The following is an 18,895-nucleotide window of genomic DNA, read 5'->3' on the forward strand; positions in this document are numbered from 1 at the left end:
AGCAGAAGCTGAAGCAGCAGGGACGAAGGAATTGCACATGGGACAAATGCCCAAGCCAAATCAAGCAGTGCAACAGTGCTATAGTACTACTGTGGAGAGAGAGAGTATGAGCGGAGGAGAGAGAGATACGTAGAGAGAGAGAGAGAGAGAGAGAGAGAGAGAGAGAGAGAGAGGGATAGATGCATGTGTATGAATGTATGCAAATTGCAGGCAGGCAGGCATGTGTAGGAGAAGGATTTAGGGTCTGACCTCCAGGCCTCTGCCATGACTGCCTGTCCTAGCAAGCAAGCTACAACGCTGGCTGGCATACTGGCTTGCTTGCTGCTAAGCTACATTTTAAAGGCAACCTCTCCTCACCCTACAGCTAGGTAGCTTTGGAAGGAGAGCCCAATTGACCTGCATATGCCCACACTAGAGCAGCAGCAACAAGAACAATCCATGTGCACAATTACAGCATAATCAATTTGTTAATTAAACATTGCATCCCACCTCCAAGATACTTGCATGTATTGTATTTGTATAAGGGTGAATATTTATTGTTATCATATGTGGGGAGCACACTATGTCTCCTAGGCTCGGTCATGGACTCGTTGTATAGATACAATTTTCTCTTCCTACAATAATTATCCTCTGTTTAAGTCCCCAAATGAAAAGAACGAGAGATCATCTTAATTATACTCAAGCACACAAGGGGAAATTGGGGAAGGAATGCAAATCAGAGCAAATAAAAGATACTAGCAAGAAACCATGCATCAATCAAGATAGAAGATTTGTTGTTGTTGCTGCTGCTTAAATTGTTCTTTTCGTGTTTCTTCTCACACCGCACTGCACTGGCTAATAATAATTAAGGAGAGATCATGAGCTATATACCAAAGGAAGAGATTACGAAGAGGCTAGATGCTCCACGCATGCACCGCCCGCCGCCGCCGCCGCATTTGTTTACTTCTCCGGCCGACAGGTTAATTTCTCCTTTGCGAACGGCCGGCGGCGACCCCGTTTGTGTCAGAATCTGAGTAGCGGTAGTGGTAGTAGTAGTGGATCGTACGACCGCCCACTCTTAGCGCTTCACAAGTCAAGATTCAAAGAGCACCTCGCTTTCCCGCAAGACGACGATGAGGAGGAGGCCGGTGACAGCAGCTGCAGCGCCGTTGTCGCCGTTCTCCCGTGCCCGCTGAAGTCCTCCTCGGCGTCCGCCGCGCACTCGAGGTTCACCCCGAAGAGCCGCACCCGCTTCGACCCCGACGTCGCCACCGCGGACGGCTCCGGGTGCCCTGGCGCTGCCGCCATGCGCACCGGCACCGACTCCAGGACCAGCGACTGGTGCTGGTGGTGGTAGTGCTGCTGCGGCTGGTAGTACACGACCTGCCTGCCGGGCGCCGCCCCGTACCCGTCGTATCCGATGTGTCGCCGCTGGTGGTTGTGCTGGTAGGCGTCGTAATCGTAGACGGTCGCCGGCGTAGTCGCCTGGAGGAACATCCTGCCGCCAGCGCCGCCGGGTCCGGCCGGGTGAGCCATCCACGGCGAGAAGGGCACAGAGGGGAGGGCAAAGCCTCGGTGGTGCCCAGGCGGCAGGACGACGTCGGGGCGGCGGCGCCAGTCGATGAAGAGCCTCCCCCTGGCGGCCTCCCCGACGCCGCGGCCGAAGGAGACGGTGTCCCCGGCGTCGAGGCGCTTCTCCTTGACGAAGCGGCTCCAGCCCTTGGTCATGACGTAGCTCTGGCTGCTGTTCCAGTAGGAGTAGCGGAAGCGCCACGGCTTGCCGGCGCGGTCCTCGAAGCTGAGCAGGAGGCCCTTGTCGGTGGAGGAGGCGTCGAGCGGGAAGTACTTCTCCGCGTGCTGCTTCGGGATCACCAGCCGGTTCAGCTTGCCCACGTCGCTCGGGGTCACGACCTTGTCGAACATGTGCTCCTTCTCCACCGGCCCCGCCGCCTCCTCCTCGGCCTTATGATCCGCCGCAGGCGGCGGCGAAGAGCAGCCACCAGCGGCCGCCGCGGAGGCCCGGATTGCGGTGAACTCCATGTGCACCGATTGAAGAGAGGTAGGTTAGGTAGATGCCTCCTTCCTCCCTTCCCTCCCCTTGCCTGCTTGCTCCTTCTCCTTGACCTTTGACCGGCAGCCAGCTAGCTGGTGCTCCACTTCTCCCACTCCCAGTGCTGTGCTGTTACTGTTGTTTATAAGTATAGGATTTGGGTGGGCTTATAATATTTGGCTAGCTTGGGAGATTGGAATTTAGAATTCTTGGCCGATTGGCAAAGCAGGAACCTGTGGAAGTAGCTACGAAGGGGGGAACAGCTCGATCTGCCTGCTAGAGCTTGGGTTTCTTGCAGGATCCAGGCATGAGATCGAGCAAGAAGAGGATGGGGAGGAGGAAGAAGGGTGGATGTGAAGGGTGGGGGGTGGGTACTATGAAGGTTCTTGGTGAGAGAGAGGCCGGAGGAAGGGGAGGAGAGGAGGAGAAATGGAGATGAGGCTGCTGGCTCTGGATGGATGGATGCTTGCTTTTGGCTTGCAACCGAAGGTAATTGTCCTAGCTTGCTTAGCTAGTGTGTGTAGTGTAGTAGTGTGTATGTATGTGTACGTATACGTGTGTAGTTGTGTGCGCAATGTACTGTATGATGGAGGGGTGGGGGAAAGAGTGGGCACAATACAAGTAGCTTGCTTTTTAAAGGAGAGGAAGGAGGATGGGGTGTGAGAGGAGCTAGCTAGCTGCTAGATAGCTAGCTAGGGTGGGGCCCATTGATTATCTGGTTGAGCTCATGTGAGCTTGTCCTTGTCATGCTATAGGGAGAGCCTTTATGCGAGTTAGGCAGATGATGAGCCCCAAAATGCCAGTTGTTGGATCAGATTTTTCAACATGCATGCTTATTGGTAGGTATCAGAACAACTGTATCTTATGCTCATATAATTACTAGTTTATAAAATTGGATTGTGTACTACATTCGTCCTGGTTTATTAGGGCTATTGTATTTTGGGCTCAATTTGACCATGTATTTGACTAAAAAATTATAAAGTATATGGTACAATAAATATATTATTGGATTTGTATTTGAAAGATTTTTTTATAATATAATTTTTGTGACATATAGTTTACATTTTATTAGTTCAATTCATGGTTAAACTTTGAATTAAAATAAAAGGGGCCTAATAAATCCGGGACGGAGGGAGTATGTGTGTGTGTCTCTGGTTGTATGGATTACTCCTTGATTTGATTCGAGGCTTTTATATATCCATGTTTGTTTAAGTAGGGAGTTGAATGTAAGCCAAGTGTGCTAGCTAGCTGTATCAACTGACTATATTAATTTTGCATTGCAATTTGACTTGACCTTGCGGTGCCTCTTCACAATTTCATTGTGCTTTCAGGTTAGTCTACCATACATGAATGGATATTTGTGCTACATATTTTTGTTTTCCAAGTGCTACGGAGCACAAATATCTGGAATTCTCTTGCGCGTTCTGGAAAGAAAAAGTGGTGCGTAGCACAAATATCTGGAATTAAAACTGGATACCTTATCACGCACATGCTTAGTCTTAGTTGCCTTGTTATTATCACATACAGATGCTAAGTTTGAACTGCTCTTGTTGCAACCTGCTGCACACAATTGCTCTGCCACAGAAGACCGAACATGCTTGTCTAATTTTGTTGGCATATTAAATTGATCTTCCATGGTGTATTGCCTTAAACCTCAAAACTTAAGATCCCCAAATAAAATCATGAATGCATCCAGATAGAATATTCGCAACGCGAGTCTGTTAAGGGCAATATTTAATTAGTCGACTGTCTCTGAACTTATTTCAGGTTATCTTCTTACAATTAGAAATTGCCACTGCAGAGCCAGCTATTGTGGCAGGACAGACAAGATGAGGAGAGAGAGGTCAGCATGGCTGCTCACCTCTGATTCGGCCCCAGGGGTGAGAAGGCGTCTATTTTATGGGCACACTCAGGCACATGTGGCACATACAATAAGGTACAATCTGCAGCTACTTACCAGTAGAGGCATGTTTTATAAGGTGCACACACATGTTGCTGGCTGTTCACTTGGCACATGAGGTGGGCAGATGCTAGTAAAATATATGCCCAGTGGCTGTTTGTTTTCGGGGGGTTTGCCTTTGTTTTGTGGGAGAATCGTGAGGCATTGGGAGGGGTAGTTGACGGCTGGTTAGACTTGCCAAAGGGTTTTTCTTGTCTAGCTAGTTTTTATTTGTAAATCAAGTTATCTTCTAGTTTTGGTTGTAGCGTGGAAGTTTATGACCAGGAAAGTTAAATTAAGACAACTTGTACTTTACTTACGGTTGATGTTCACATTTTAAAAAAATATATACGGTCCTGGGAAAAGCTAATAGTTTTGGGTCTACTTGAGTTTTAGGACCGGCCTATGGTCACATGGCAAGAGGTTGTTAAGTGCCGGCCCTAGTGGCTGCGCTCACCCCATTCCGTGTTTAGTCTTCTGGTACATCAGTCTGCCCTTGTTTTAGGAGTGACGAGTGTATATTTTCCAAAAGAAACATGAAGTCCTAACAAAGTTACATATCATACATGGGCACAAAAGGCTCCTTTAATTAACTCCATGTACTACATGGGGTCGATGATTTCGACAAGTTAGCATGACAAGTTAGCTCGGTCCATGCCCACTCGGCGCACCTAAGTAGAAAATTAAGCTTTTTTGGGAAACTGAAAATACCTGCTCCCCATCTCACTTAGTTATGACTTTTTCCTATATATGTGAGCAAACCCGAAAGCGCGTTCATGATCTTTTTCTAGACATTAATGGACTTTATTTTTAACCAAAAGGATTTGTATCTCAAGGGAAAGACTATGTAGTTAAAATTTGGTCAGACATGGATTGGGTTGAGAAATCTCTTTGCCTATCTCCACTTTCCAAACAACCAAGTTGCGCCAAAGATGCATCCCGAGTGACGATAATTTGGGACCAGCCGGCCGCCGGTTCCCTGTGGATTGGCTGAGCACTTTGTTGACCATTGGACAGCTCGGTGCATGTGTGTGCATTGCATTTTGCATGCATGGGTATCTCTTCTGTGGGCATATAGCATGTCGATTTAGCAAAAGGGGGAAAAGAGAACGTACTATTCTTTTCTGTTTTGCAAAGCAGCAGCAGGATAAAACTTAGGCCCTTCTCTGGGACCTACTACTTTGCACAAGCAACATAATTTTGAATTTTTGATCACCGGTTAAGTAGTAAAATCTTGACCCCCAGTAATTCCCAGAATGGATAGTGGTTTAGTAGTACTATCGAGTACAATGTGCATTAACCAATTCAGAGAAGATACCTACTGGACTGTCAAACTGTAGTGCATTTATGCAGTGTACCCCTGTCGAATTAATGTAATCTGTATATGCTCCTAGGTTTTGTGGAGTAGTACGTACGAAGTGCTCTGGATCGTAATCCTAGATTTATGATAAAAGTGACCCTACTACTCCAAAAAGCCGGTGTTCTGCAACCGCAAATTAATGTGAAATTCAGACGACATTATGGCTGCTGACAAGATCATTTTTTCTTTAACCACCGAAGATGAATTGACCGGCTAGAAATGAGATCAAACTCCTATTTGGCCAAGCATGACTTTGGCGATTTCAATTACTAATACTCTTGGCATGCATGCATGGCCTTAATTTAGATTTTTTTCGATAAAGGGTGAATTTTATTGATTCAAAATGAAGCATCAAGAAGATGCAGACACAAAGAGCACACACCCGGCCTCTGCATAGCTAGGATGCACACAGCCAACACCAACGCACTCACACTAAAAAAACGCCGGCAAAAAGCAAAATCATACAAGACCAAAGCTATGCCTAAGCGAGTAAAAAAAAAACCCTATGATCAAAACAGTGACCGACAAACTACATCGACGATCATATCCGCACCAATCATCTCCTGACACCACAAGGACAACGAAAAAGTTCTTCAACATCAACGCCTTTAACAAGGCAACGATGCTCAAACACCGCCGTCACCGGATCCGACCACCAATGATCAGAATCTAGGTTTTCACCCTGAAGAAGTAAGTCCGAGCATATCCATGCAATGCCTTCAACAAGGTAACGATGCAAAAACATCGCCATTGCAAGAGGTAAAACCAACGTGAGTTAGACCTTGGATTTTCATCCCGGAGCTCGAGACCGGATACTAGAAGCACCACCAGATCGAAGTCAATCGTGTGTTATCCCCGCCACTTTCCACGATCCCAGCAGCTACATGCACTGGACTAGAATCCACCACGCCGCTGCGCAACCATACCCTCTGCGTCAAATCGCCGTCTGTAGCCGCCCAACCATCCACCAATGGTGGCATGCCTTCCGAAGGCCGTCGAGCGGATCAAAGCTGCACTCAGCCAACCACCGCCGTATCGACAACCACTGAAAGTCCGAAGAGCTGCCATCAAGCATCATATTTGTCCTGATCCGTGCTGGCATCATGCGCGTCCACAGCGGTATCAAATAGGCCAGATCAGATTGCCCGTGCACCACCATAGCCGCCGCAACAATACATACGCCGAGAGTCTCCTGCCAGGCCGTCAAGCGAGCCGGTAGGAGCAGGCCCGCCTCAGGCCGTGGTAGATCCGGGACAACGCACACAGGACGCCATACGCGCGCCGTCGGGCGGGATGGAATGTACGCAGCCGCCGAACACGAGCGCGTAGCTGACCTCCGTGGTGACGAACCGCCGTACACCAGCTCTCATAGCATGCTGCATCTCCGGGGAGGACGAACGCGTGGCTAGAGCGCAGCGCTGCCGAGCTCCAAGATCGAGGGTCATTGGAAGAAGGGACATGACATGGGTGGAGACGGAAGAGGCCTAGGCCTTAATTTAGATACGTAAATGTCGATTGGGATGGTTTAATTTCATGGATGATTTAACTGTCATTGATAACGCAGTGACTGATCTAAGTCTAGTCATAGTGGGAAGTAAAATGCATATGTTATTAGTCTATATTACTACGTCCACAAAGGTTAGTAACATATGTGTTGTGTGATGCATCACTTAATTTATTAGGTTGTAGACTCATCTTTTCTTGATATGTGTGATGTTACAGTAACTAGCTATGTTATCACATGCCTCACTTCTTCATTAATTACATGCCACATCATCTATTTTACTTGGATAAGTGTGATGTTACCACCTATGTTACTCCCAATGTGGATAGTCTAAAGACATCGGATCCATCCATAATATCAGCGGCGTGTGTTGGATTGCCATGGAGGCCAGGGAACATATATAGGAGGCCGGCCGGGAGCTCACTGCACGCGCGCATGCGCATTGTCACTATCCAAGTACGCCTATCTACATGCAACTTCATATATAATCACTCTGCATATATTTGTTGAAACGATCAACACTTGATCACCAACTTGCAAGTTGCGACCGGCCTTACTTTAGTTTGACCGTCAAATCGCAAGTCTACTCTTCGATGCGCATGCGCATGGAAAACTTCAACGAGACTGCTCTTCCTTCCACGAATCAATCCTTGTCAAATTGACTCCCATGCACTTCCATTTGTTCTATGTTGTTGCAAAGTCTTCCATGCACTTTCCTCGAAAAAAAGGTCTTCTACGTACGAGTTCACTGTACATGCATGTGCAGTCTCTTGCCTGCCCCTCCCTATTCTGTTTTGACTCACTATTTGTATCCACTCCAAACTATCTCATCACTGTCATTGTTACTTAAAATAGATCATCACTGGTTGGTTTGGCGCCATGCGACTTTAGTCAGTGATGAGAGGGCAAATATCACATGCGGTGAGCATGTGAGTAACTACGCCCCAGGGCAAACCTTCGAGATACTACATTAGCTATACTAACGTTAACTCAAGTCCAAGCTCGGCCAAACCTTGGAACATATACGTTGGATAGGAGGCCAGGGAACTTATAATCGCTACAACCGTAGCTACGGCTCTGACGGTGAGGAGACCCATCCCGGATAGCTAATTTTGTGAGAAAATCTACCATAGGTTGACTCAAGTCCAAGCTCGACCCAAGCCAACATTTCCTTTGTTAAACAACATATTGTCACGTCATGTGTTGACATGTGCCATATAACTTCGGCAAGGGGTTAGCTTAAGTAGAAATAGATAGAAATCGGTTTAAGCATTGTTATCTCCTGATTCTTTCTTCTCTTTCAAGATGTAAACCTCCTGTACCGAACTCCCTTTGTACGCAATCATGGTTTAGCCCCTGCTCTATATAAACACGCAGGCTCGGCCTCAACAGGTACGACGCTTCATAGAAAGTTTACATGGTATCAGAGCCTCCTCTTCCTATCTCATCTAGCCACCACGCCTTCCGCCTTCGCTCCTGCCATGTCGTCCTCCTCCGGTGCTTCCCCTGCCCGCCTAAGTGGTCAGGTCACCGAGAAGCTTACCTGGACCAACTACATATTGTGGCGCACCCAAGTGACGCCGCAGCTGAGAGGTGCTGGGGTCTTCGACTATGTCGATGGATCCGCGGCGGAGCCCGTCAAGGTCCTGGTCACCATGGACAAAGACGGGAAAGAACACTCTGCGCCTAATCCCCTCCATCAGAGTTTGGTTAAAGAAGGTCAGCAGGTACTTGGATATCTGTTGAATAACCTCTCCAAGGAAGTTCTCGTGCAGGTTACGTCCATCACCACGCCGCATGAGCTCTGGGCTGCTCTGGCGAACATGTTTTCGTCGCAGTCCCGATCACGGATCAACAACATCCGGATCGCCCTCTCCAACGCGCAGAAGGGAACCCAGACGGTGGCGGCCTACTTCGCCCACATGCGCTCGTTCGCAGATGAGCTCGCCGCCGCTGGAAAGCCCCTGGATGATGATGAGCTGATCTCCTACATCACCGGCGGCCTCGACATGGACTACCAGCCGCTCGTGTTTGCTCTCGACACGCGCCCTGCTTCTGAACCGGTAACCCTCGATGATCTCTTTGCCCAGATGAGTAATTTCGATCAGAGGGTTGCCCTCTTCCACGGCACCAACTCAGGCGGGGGATTCAAGTCCTTGCAAACGCTGTTGTTCGTGGCTGCGGTGGTGGATCCTCTCGCTATCGGGGACCAGCGCGCGCCAAGGGCAGGCAGCAAGGTGGAAACAGCGGCAGCAACAACTCATCTCGCAACGGTGGCGGCCGCCCCTTCAACACCAACACCAGGGGCCGGCGCAACTCCACCTCCAAATCACGGCCTGACGCTTTGCGCTGCCAGATTTGTGGCAAGCTGGGGCACACGGCGCGGGACTGTTGGTATCGCTTTGATGAAAATGGTGAGTCCTCTCAAGATGAGAAAGTTGCTGCCGCAGCAGATGGTTCCTACGGCATCGACACAAACTGGTATGTGGATAGTGGTGCCACTAACCACATCACCGGTGAGCTGGAAAAGGTAACCATGCGCGAGAAGTACAGGGGCCAGGACCAAATCCATACTGCTGCAAACGGAGAAGGTATGAGGATTTGTCACGTTGGTCATTCAGTTATTAAAACCCCCACTCGCAAAATTCATCTAAGAAAAATCTTGCATGTTCCTAGTGCCTCGAAAAGCCTTCTCTCTGTTCATCGTATTGCTCTTGATAATCATGTCTTTCTTGAATTTCACCCCTTCTTCTTTTTGATCAAGGACCAGGTCACGAAGAAAATCCTATTTCGAGGTAGATGTGTTCGAGGGCTTTACCCGTTGATTCCGGAGATTAGAAGGTTCAATAAACAAGCATATGGTGTCACCAAAATTTCGTCAACTCGGTGGCACGATCGATTAGGACATGCTTCTTTTTCTTTAGTAGAACGAGTGCTTAGGAAAAATAAGCTCCCATATGTTGGTGAGCGTAGTTGTCAAACAATTTGTGATTCATGTCAGCGTGCTAAAAGTCATCAGTTACCTTATCCTATATCCACTAGTGTTTCTACCAAGCCATTGCAACTTATATTTTCTGATGTTTGCGGTCCTGCCCCCACCTCTGTTGGTAGACATTCATACTATGTTAGTTTTATCGATGACTATAGCAAATACACGTGGATTTATCTTCTTAAGTAATGATCCAATGTGTTCCAAGTGTTTCACAACTTTCAAGCACTCGTTGAACGCAAGTTCGATTCCAAAATCATTGCCCTCCAATCTGATTGGGGTGGTGAATACCGCAACTTGAATTCCTTTTTTCAACAAATAGGAATATCTCACCACGTTCCATGCCCTCATGCTCATCAGCAAAACGGGTCAGCTGAACGCAAGAACAGACATGTTGTAGAAGTTGGTCTTGCTCTTCTTGCAGGCGCATCTATGCCTTTAAAATTCTGGGATGAAGCGTTTCTTGCTGCAGTTCATATTATTAATATGCTTCCCAGTCGTGTCATTAATAATAAAACTCCGATAGAGCGACTTTTTCATATCAAACCAGACTACACATCTCTTCGTGTGTTTGGATGTGCTTGCTGGCCAAATCTTAGACCCTACAACAATAGGAAACTTATGTTTCGCTCCACCCAGTGCGTTTTTCTTGGCTATAGCCCTCAACACAAAGGTGTAAAATGCTTAGATGTACCCACTGGTCGCATTTATATCTCTAGAGACGCGGTGTTCGACGAAACAAAATTTCCTTTTGCCCATCTCCATCCAAATGCCGGAGCCCTACTTCAGAAGGAAATCCTCCTTCTACCATCTCATCTCACCGGTGTTGATCATGGGGGGCATGATAATTGTAATGATCAACTGCTGACTAATCCTCGTACTAATGATGTCTCTGAAGTTTGTGGTGAAGTTTGTGGTGCAACAGAAAAACCAGCGATGAAATTGATGCAGAAATTGCCCAAAGTGGTCCTTATTTCATGTGTCCGGGGTTGGGAGACAGATCAGGCGCAATCCAAGGCGAATCTGCCTTGAGATCGGCGTCAGGCCCGCCTGGCTGCTCCCCTGCGAAATCTGCAGCAACATCCGCCCCGGGATCGGGGCCATATCGGGCACCCCGCGACAGTGACAGCGATCCGCCTCGCATTGCTCCGCGCGAATCCGGTGATGCCACGCGGAGCCCCGTCACGGAGCCAGCGCACACACGGTTCCCGGGTGAACCGCTCGTCTACACGCGGCGCACTGCACGCACGGCCTCCGGCGCTGGATCCTGCGAGGATTCGGACAGGCCCACCTCATCATTGCTGTGTGATGGGGCTGCTGGACCGCCAGGATTTTCTGCACCGCCTGGGTCGTCTTCGCCTTCACCAGTGGCCACAGAAGATCCGTCTCATCCTGTACGGTCCGACACGGGATCAGCTGGGACTGTTGTTCCTGGATGTTCTGCACCAGATGCTTCTGCTGAACCGGCCACACCTCCACGGACAAGGCTTCAAAGGGGGGTAACTCAACCTAAGAATTACAAAACTATAGCTAAATTTGGACTGGCTTGCAGCACAGGTGAACCACATGATCTTACAGAAGCTCTCAGTGACTCGCGGTGGAAACATGCCATGGAAGAAGAATACATGGCTCTTCAGAAAAATAAGACATGGCATCTTGTTCCTCCTCGTCAAGGTAAAAACTTGATTGACTGTAAATGGGTTTACAGGATTAAGAGAAAATCCGATGGAAGTATTGATCGCTATAAAGCTAGACTCGTTGCAAAAGGCTTTAAGCAAAGGTACATCATAGATTATGAGGATACTTTCAGTCCAGTTGTAAAGGCTGCCACTATTCGTCTTGTCTTGTCTATTGCCGTATCTAGGGGTTGGAGCCTAAGACAGCTAGATGTAAAGAACGCGTTCCTTCATGGTGTTATGGAAGAGGAAGTGTTCATGAGACAACCTCCTGGGTTTGAAGATAAGAAAAGACCGTTCCATGTGTGCAAACTTGATAAAGCATTGTATGGACTAAAGCAAGCTCCTAGGGCATGGTATTCACGTTTAAGCACAAAGCTTCAAGCACTCGGTTTTGTTCCTTCCAAGTCTGATACTTCATTGTTTATTTACAACAAGTCAAACACTTCTGTATTTGTGCTTATCTATGTTGATGATATTATTGTCACAAGTTCATCCGATGAAGCAATATCAGGACTGCTAAAAGATTTAAAGTCTGAATTTTCTCTGAAGGATCTTGGAGACTTGCACTTTTTCCTTGGAATTGAAGTAAAGAGAAGTGGTGATGATCTTCATCTCTGTCAAGAAAAATATGCATCAGATTTAGTTGCAAGAGCTGGTTTGCAGAACTGTAAGTCGTCTCCAACTCCTCTATCTAGTTCAGAAAAGCTTTCTCTCACAGAAGGGACACTCTTGGATCAAGAGGACAGCAGGAAGTACAGGAGTATGGTTGGCGCACTTCAATACCTGACTCTGACCAGGCCAGATATTTCTTTTGCTATCAATAAAGTATGCCAGTTCCTTCATGCACCCACCACTGCTCATTGGACAGCTGCTAGGCGCATTATTAGATATGTCAAAGATACTGTTAGTGTTGGATTGACATTCACTAAGTCATCATCAACTCTTGTAAGTGCTTTTTCTGATTCAGACTGGGCAGGATTGTCTTGATGACAGGCGATCCCAGGTGGTTTTGCAGTATTCTTTGGGCCAAATCTCATTTCATGGTGTGCAAAGAAACATGCAACTGTATCAAGGTCAAGTACAGAGGCAGAGTACAAAGCACTGGCAAATGCAACAGCTGAAATTATTTGGGTTCAGTCTATGTTAAAAGAACTTGGTATCTCATCACGTCAAGCTCCGCGCTTATGGTGTGATAACCTTGGTGCTACCTACCTCTCTGCCAACCCAGTTTTCCATGCAAGAACTAAGCACATTGAAATAGATTTCCACTTTGTCAGATAAAGAGTTGCTGCCAAGAAGTTGGAAATTCGCTTCATTCACTCCAAGGATCAAGTTGCAGATGATTTTACCAAGGCATTGCCCACAAGAAATTTTGAAGAGTTCAAGCGTAATCTCAACTTAGGAAAGTTGTGATTAAGGGAGGATGTTAAACAACATATTGTCACGTCATATGTGTTGACATGTGCCATATAACTTCGGCAAGGGGTTAGCTTAAGTAGAGATAGATAGAAATCGGTTTAAGCATTGTTATCTCCTGATTCTTTCTTCTCTTCCAAGATGTAAACCTCCTGTACCGAACCCCCTTTGTACGCAATCAGGGTTTAGCCCCTGCTCTATATAAACACGTAGGCTCGGCCTCAACAGGTACGACGCTTCATAGAAAGTTTACATCCTTGAATTCACTTTCCCCTTTCTCGTTTCCTTAAACTTGTCAAATGGTTGTATTTCCGTGATTCATTTAATGGGAAGGGGTTATGCCTGGTTAAAAAAAAGGTCAGCCCAATCCAACATTTGCCTTGGTTGCTGCCAATGTTTAAGAGAAGTTGGCTCCATCTCCGAAGATAAGTTTTCATTTGTCAAAGTTGTCGTCAATGCCGCTACAACTCAAAGTCGGCATTGCAAGCGAAGCCTCTATTGTAACCATTGCTTGGGGTAGACAATGTTACCACTATCATCATTGGCTCTGCGAAGTCATCATGTTCCCTGCTTGGTGATGTGCATCACCTATTGTGGGAATAGTTAAGTCCTACCTAAGGGCTCCCGTGTGGTCCTACATGGCATCTACGGGGCAAATAAAAGTTCAAGAAACTAGCCATGGTCAACAATTCAAAGAAGAGAAGAAACCCAAAAGTCAAAATATGGAAACCTAAGGGAAACAAGCTCGTCAGGTGGAGGGATGAACGGGCTCATCCACCATGGACCATTCACCACCCCCTCTGTAACGCCCCGGACACACCCGCCGGTGGTCGTTACTCCTGGCGGGATCTAGACTGGCCCCATAGATCAATACTAGTCTATTTTGCGCACTTTGTCCTCACTCGTGCGCACCCGGGAGCAACTTCCCGGTCGGTCACCCATCCTGAAACTACTCCAAGCTGAGCACGCTTAACTTTGGAGTTTTGTCCGAATGGGCTCACAGAAAAGAAGGAATTCCTTATTGATATGAGTAGTCTATCATCCCCAATAAGCCAGGCTATCACACCCTCCTCACTATATTCGTTATTTGCCAAGGATCCCTACATTACTACAATATTCCTCGGCATGGATGCGCTACTAAACACCTTCGCTAACGAGTGGGGAACTCATCATTCGAGAAGACGTATACGGAACACCAATGGGGTGAGCTGTGACAACTTGTCAGTGATGACACTTCCAGGGTGGGCAAGGAAGTCAGCTGCATACTGACAGGGTTCATTCTTTTTGCCTTTCTCTGGTAACTATAAAAGCAAGATGGTTATTGTCGCAAGTGATAGCATGTTTTGCATATCCCGTTAATACTAGCAGTTTCCCTACTCCAAATAGTCTATGCTGCTAGCTACTAGTAGTGCCTGGAAACTCCACTCCTAGCAGTGAAGCTCTAGTTGCATGGCCTAGCTGCTGATGAGGAGAAAATTTCATGCACATATTGAATGAGATATGTTCATCAATTAACCATAGGACAAAAGGGATCTACTCAGACATAATAGAGATGCAAGAAATCATCGGTAAATAATTCATAGCATCAAACACCATGTTTAAGTACGGGATTACAGAGGCTTGTGGGAGAGTGGAACACTTCATAGAGAAGGAGGAAGGTGATGGATACGGTTGTGAAGTTGATGCAAATGATGGTGGTGATGATGGGTTTAGGGTCAGGGGCACGCCTACCGCCTAACCCTAGGGCGTGCCCTATGAGCTTGTGGGTCCCACAAGCCTTCGTTTGCCCTAAGAACAACTCTATGAGTACCGTCTCATGGAGAAAAAAATCAGAGAGAAGGAACCATCACGTTTTACGATACGGAGGCACCGCCACCTCCTGTTCTTCATCGGGAGGGCTGATCTGGAGTCCGTTCGAGGCTCCAAAGGGTGGAATTCGTCGCCGTCGTCATCATTACCCTTCTCCATCAATAATTCCATGAAGCCCACCACCGGGAGTGAGTAATTCCTTCATAGGCTTGCTGGACAGTGTTGGAGTTGGATAAGACTTCTCATGTAATCAAGGCAATTTGTTAGGGCTTCAACACTAGTATCCACTATGTTATGAGATTAAAGTTGCTATGACTTTGCTATGCTTAATGCTTGTCACTAGGGCCCGAGTACCATGATTTCGAATTTGAACCATCTATGTTTCATGAATGTATTTGAGTTCTTGATCCTATCTGCTAGTTATATGCACTTGTTATTGTTCTGATCCGTAGACCCCAAAGTGACATAGTTGGGATACTCTCTGGGGATGACTGTAATTCAAGGGGTTCATGTATTCACCATGTGTTAATGCTTTGTTCCAGTTCTCTATTAAAAGGAGCGCTTACTATCCCTTAGTTTCCTTATGGGCCCCGGTGCCACGGGAGGGTAGGATAAAAGATGCCATGCAAGCTCTTATTATAAGCATGTATGACTATATACGAAGTACATGCCTACCTTACATTGCTGAATTAGAGCTATTGTGTATCGCTCTAGGTTGTGACTATTATATGATTGATATCATCCAGCACAAATATCTATCATTGATCCAATGCCTACACTTTTCTCATATTGGTATTTGCTAAGTTACTTTTGTTGCTACTGATGTTACAATCATCACAAATTGCTACTATTACTGTCCCTGTTACCATTGCTACTTTTGCGACTACTATCAAAACTATCATACTACCGTGCTAATAAACACTTTGCTACATAACTATAATTTCCCAGGTGTGGTTGAATTGACAACTCAACTGCTAAGGATCATATCATTGGCTCCCTTTGTGTCGAATCAATAAATTTGGGTGAAATACTACCCTCAAAGACTATCATGATCCCCTATACTTGTGGCTAATCAAAAGATCCTCTCTGATGACCCACAAGTATAGGGGATCAATCGTAGTCCTTTCAACAACTAAGAGTGTTGAACCCAACGAGGAGGAGAAGGAAATGACAAGCGGTTTTCAGGAAGGTAATGTCTGCAAGCATTGAAATTGTCGGTAATAGGTAGTTTGATAGATAGATAATTTATAACAAATAAAAATAGTAACAATAGGTACAGCAAGGTAGGCCAATCCTTTTTGTATCAAATGACATGCCAAAATAGTCTCTTATAGTAAGCAAAGCGTTCTTGAGGACACCTGGGAATTTCATCTAGTCACTTTCATCATGTTGATTTAATTCACGTTTGCTTTGATAATTTGATATGTGGGTGGACCGGTGCTTGGGTGTTGTTCTTACTTGAACAAGCCTCCCACGTATGATTAACCCCTCTCGCAAGCATCCGCAACAATGAAAGAAGAATTAAGATAAAATCTAACCATAGCATTAAACATATGGATCCAAATCAATCCCTTACGAAATAGCGCATAAACTAGGGTTCATGTTTCTGTGACTCTAGCAACCCATCATCTAATAACTACTCCACAATGCATTCCCTTAGGCCCAAAGATGGTAAACTTATTGGGGAACGTTGCATGGAAAACAAAAAATTTCTTACGCTCACCAAGACCAATCTAGGAGATGAACATCTACGAGAGGAGAGATTGGATCTGCATACGCTTGTAGATCGCTAAGCGGAAGCATTAAGAAACGCGGTTGATGTAGTCGAACGTCTTTGCGATCCAATCACGATCCGTCCCATGAATTCCGATCCAAGTACCAAACGGACGGCACCTTCGCATTCAACACACGTACAGCTTGATGACGCCTTCACCTCCTAGATGCAGTGAACGATGGCGAAGTAGTAGCTTGAGTCCTCGGCAGCATGACGGTGTGGTGGCGGCGGTGTTGGTGGAATCTCAACAGAGCTTCACTAATCACTACTGAGAGGAAGAGGGCTACGAGGGATATGAAGGGCAGCACCGTGGCGTGGAGATGTGCTCAAGAGGTACGGCTGCCCTCTCTCTACCTCTCTATATATAGGGGGAAGGAAGGAGGAGGGGGCGGCCCAGATCCCATCTAGGGGGCGGCGGCCACATGGGGGAAACCCTAGATGGGTTTTGGGCGCCTCCCCCCAGGAGCCTTGACCCCTAAGGCAAAGGGGTTGGCCACCCTAGGGGGCGCCCCCACCCCTTCTAGATATGTGGGATGGGGTGAGGGGGGCCCACAACCCCTTAGTGGGCTGGTTTCCCGCTCCCCTTGGCCCATGAGCCCCCCAACACTTGGCCCCCCCAAACCCCTTTCGGTCATGCTGGTCATCACCCGGTACCCCCGGAACAATTCCATACTCCACTACCCTTCGTCCTATATATCGATCTTCGCCTCCGGACCATTCCAGAGTTCCTAGTCATGTCCAGGAACTCATCCGGGACTCCGAACAACCTTCGGTAACCACCATAATGACTCAACTGTACTAATATCATCACCAAACGTTAAGTGTGTAACTGGGATACTCTCCGGGGATGACTGTAATTCAAGGAGTTCATGTATTCACCATGTGTTAATGCTTTGTTCCGGTTCTCTATTAAAAGGAGCAGTTAATATCCCTTAGTTTCCTTATGGGCCCCGGTGCCACGGGAGGGTAGGATAAAAGATGCCATGCAAGTTCTTATTATAAGCATGTCTGACTATATACAGAGTACATGCCTACATTACATTATTGAATTGGAGCTATTGTGTATCGCTCTAGGTTGTGACTATTATATGATGAATATCATCCATCAGAAATATCTATCGTTGATCCAGTGCCTACACTTTTCTCATATTGGTATTTGCTAAGTTACTTTCGTTGCTACTGATGTTACAATCATCACAAATTGCTACTATTACTGTCCCTGTTACCATTGCTACTGCTGTGACTACTATCAAAACTATCATACTACTGTGCTACTAAACACTCTGCTACAGAAATATAATTTCCCAGGTGTGGTTGAATTGACAACTCAACTGCTAAGGCTCATATCATTGGCTCCCCTTGTGTTGAATCAATAAATTTGGGTGAAATACTACCCTCGAAGACTGTCGCGATCCCCTATACTTGTGGGTTATTAAGAGATCCTCTCTGATGACCCACAAGTATAGGGTATCAATCGTATTCCTTTCAACAAGTAAGAGTGTCGAACCCAACGAGGAGCAGAAGGAAATGACAAGCGGTTTTTCAGGAAGGTAATGCCTGCAAGCACTAAAATTGTCGGTAACAGGTAGTTTGATAGATAGATAATTTGTAACAAGTAACAATAGTAACAATAGGTGCAGCAAGGTATCCCAATCCTTTTTATAGCAAAGGACAGGCCAAAATAGTCTCTTATAGTAACCAAAGCATTCTTGAGGACACACGGGAATTTCATCTAGTAACTTTCATCATGTTGATTTGATTTGCGTTCGCTTTGATAATTTGATATGTGGGTGGACCGGTGCTTGGGTGATGTTCTTACTTGAACATGCCTCCCACGTATGATTAACCCCTCTCGCAAGCATCCACAACTATGAAAGAAGAGTTAAGATAAAATCTAACCATCGCATTAAACATATGGATCCAAATCAGCCCCTTACGAAATAGCGCATAAAATCGGGTTCAAGTTTCTGTGACTCTAGCAACCCATCATCTAATAACTACTCCACAATGCATTCCCTTAGGCCCAAAGATGGTGAAGTTGTTGGGGAATGTTGTATGGGAAACAAAAAATTTCTTACGCTCACCAAGATCAATCTAGGAGATGAACATCTACGAGAGAAGAGATTGGATATGCATATGTTTGTATATCGCTAAGCGGAAACATTAAGAAACACGCTTGATGTAGTCGAACGTCTTCGCGATCCAATCATGATCCTCCCGCGAACTCCGATCCAAGTGTCGAACGGACAACACCTCCGCATTCAACACATGTATGGCTTGATGACGCCTTCACCTCCTTGATCTAGCGAGCGATGGTGAAGTAGTAGCTCGAGTCCTCGACAACACGACGGCGTGGTGGTGACGATGGTGGTGGGATCTCAGCAGGAGCTTCACAA

At 46.5% G+C, this 18,895-nt stretch overlaps 2 protein-coding genes and 1 pseudogene across 2 annotated transcripts; 2 read left to right on the plus strand and 1 right to left on the minus strand.

The window, feature by feature from the left end:
• Window positions 1-752: 752 nt before the first annotated feature.
• On the minus strand, window positions 753-2,630 carry LOC125529191 (B3 domain-containing protein Os03g0120900). Its single transcript, XM_048693603.2, has one exon. The coding sequence runs from the start codon at window positions 2,017-2,019 to the stop codon at window positions 1,066-1,068; it is 954 nt and encodes a 317-aa protein (XP_048549560.1). The 5' UTR covers window positions 2,020-2,630; the 3' UTR covers window positions 753-1,065.
• A 5,683-nt stretch (window positions 2,631-8,313) lies between these two features.
• Window positions 8,314-12,487, plus strand: LOC147973818 (uncharacterized). Its single transcript, XM_087524802.1, has 3 exons — window positions 8,314-9,069; window positions 9,189-9,423; window positions 10,899-12,487. Exons 1-3 carry the CDS (start codon window positions 8,314-8,316, stop codon window positions 12,485-12,487), a joined length of 2,580 nt encoding a protein of 859 aa, XP_087380928.1.
• Window positions 8,794-8,938, plus strand: LOC125511824 (small nucleolar RNA Z247; annotated as a pseudogene).
• Window positions 12,488-18,895: the final 6,408 nt, after the last annotated feature.

The sequence above is a fragment of the Triticum urartu genome, chromosome 5A (assembly GCF_056163025.1).
Source record: "Triticum urartu cultivar PI428250 chromosome 5A, HENAU_Tu73, whole genome shotgun sequence".
NCBI lineage: Eukaryota > Viridiplantae > Streptophyta > Magnoliopsida > Poales > Poaceae > Triticum > Triticum urartu.

Bases quoted from the DNA above. Each gene is read 5' to 3' on its own strand.
- LOC125529191 (XM_048693603.2), bottom strand. From the start codon at position 2,019: ATGGAGTTCACCGCAATCCGGGCCTCCGCGGCGGCCGCTGGTGGCTGC.
- LOC147973818 (XM_087524802.1), top strand. From the start codon at position 8,314: ATGTCGTCCTCCTCCGGTGCTTCCCCTGCCCGCCTAAGTGGTCAGGTC. The intron at 9,070-9,188 runs GTGGAAACAGCG...TTGCGCTGCCAG, and splicing joins CGCCAAGGGCAGGCAGCAAG to ATTTGTGGCAAGCTGGGGCA. The intron at 9,424-10,898 runs GTATGAGGATTT...CGAAATCTGCAG, and splicing joins TACTGCTGCAAACGGAGAAG to CAACATCCGCCCCGGGATCG.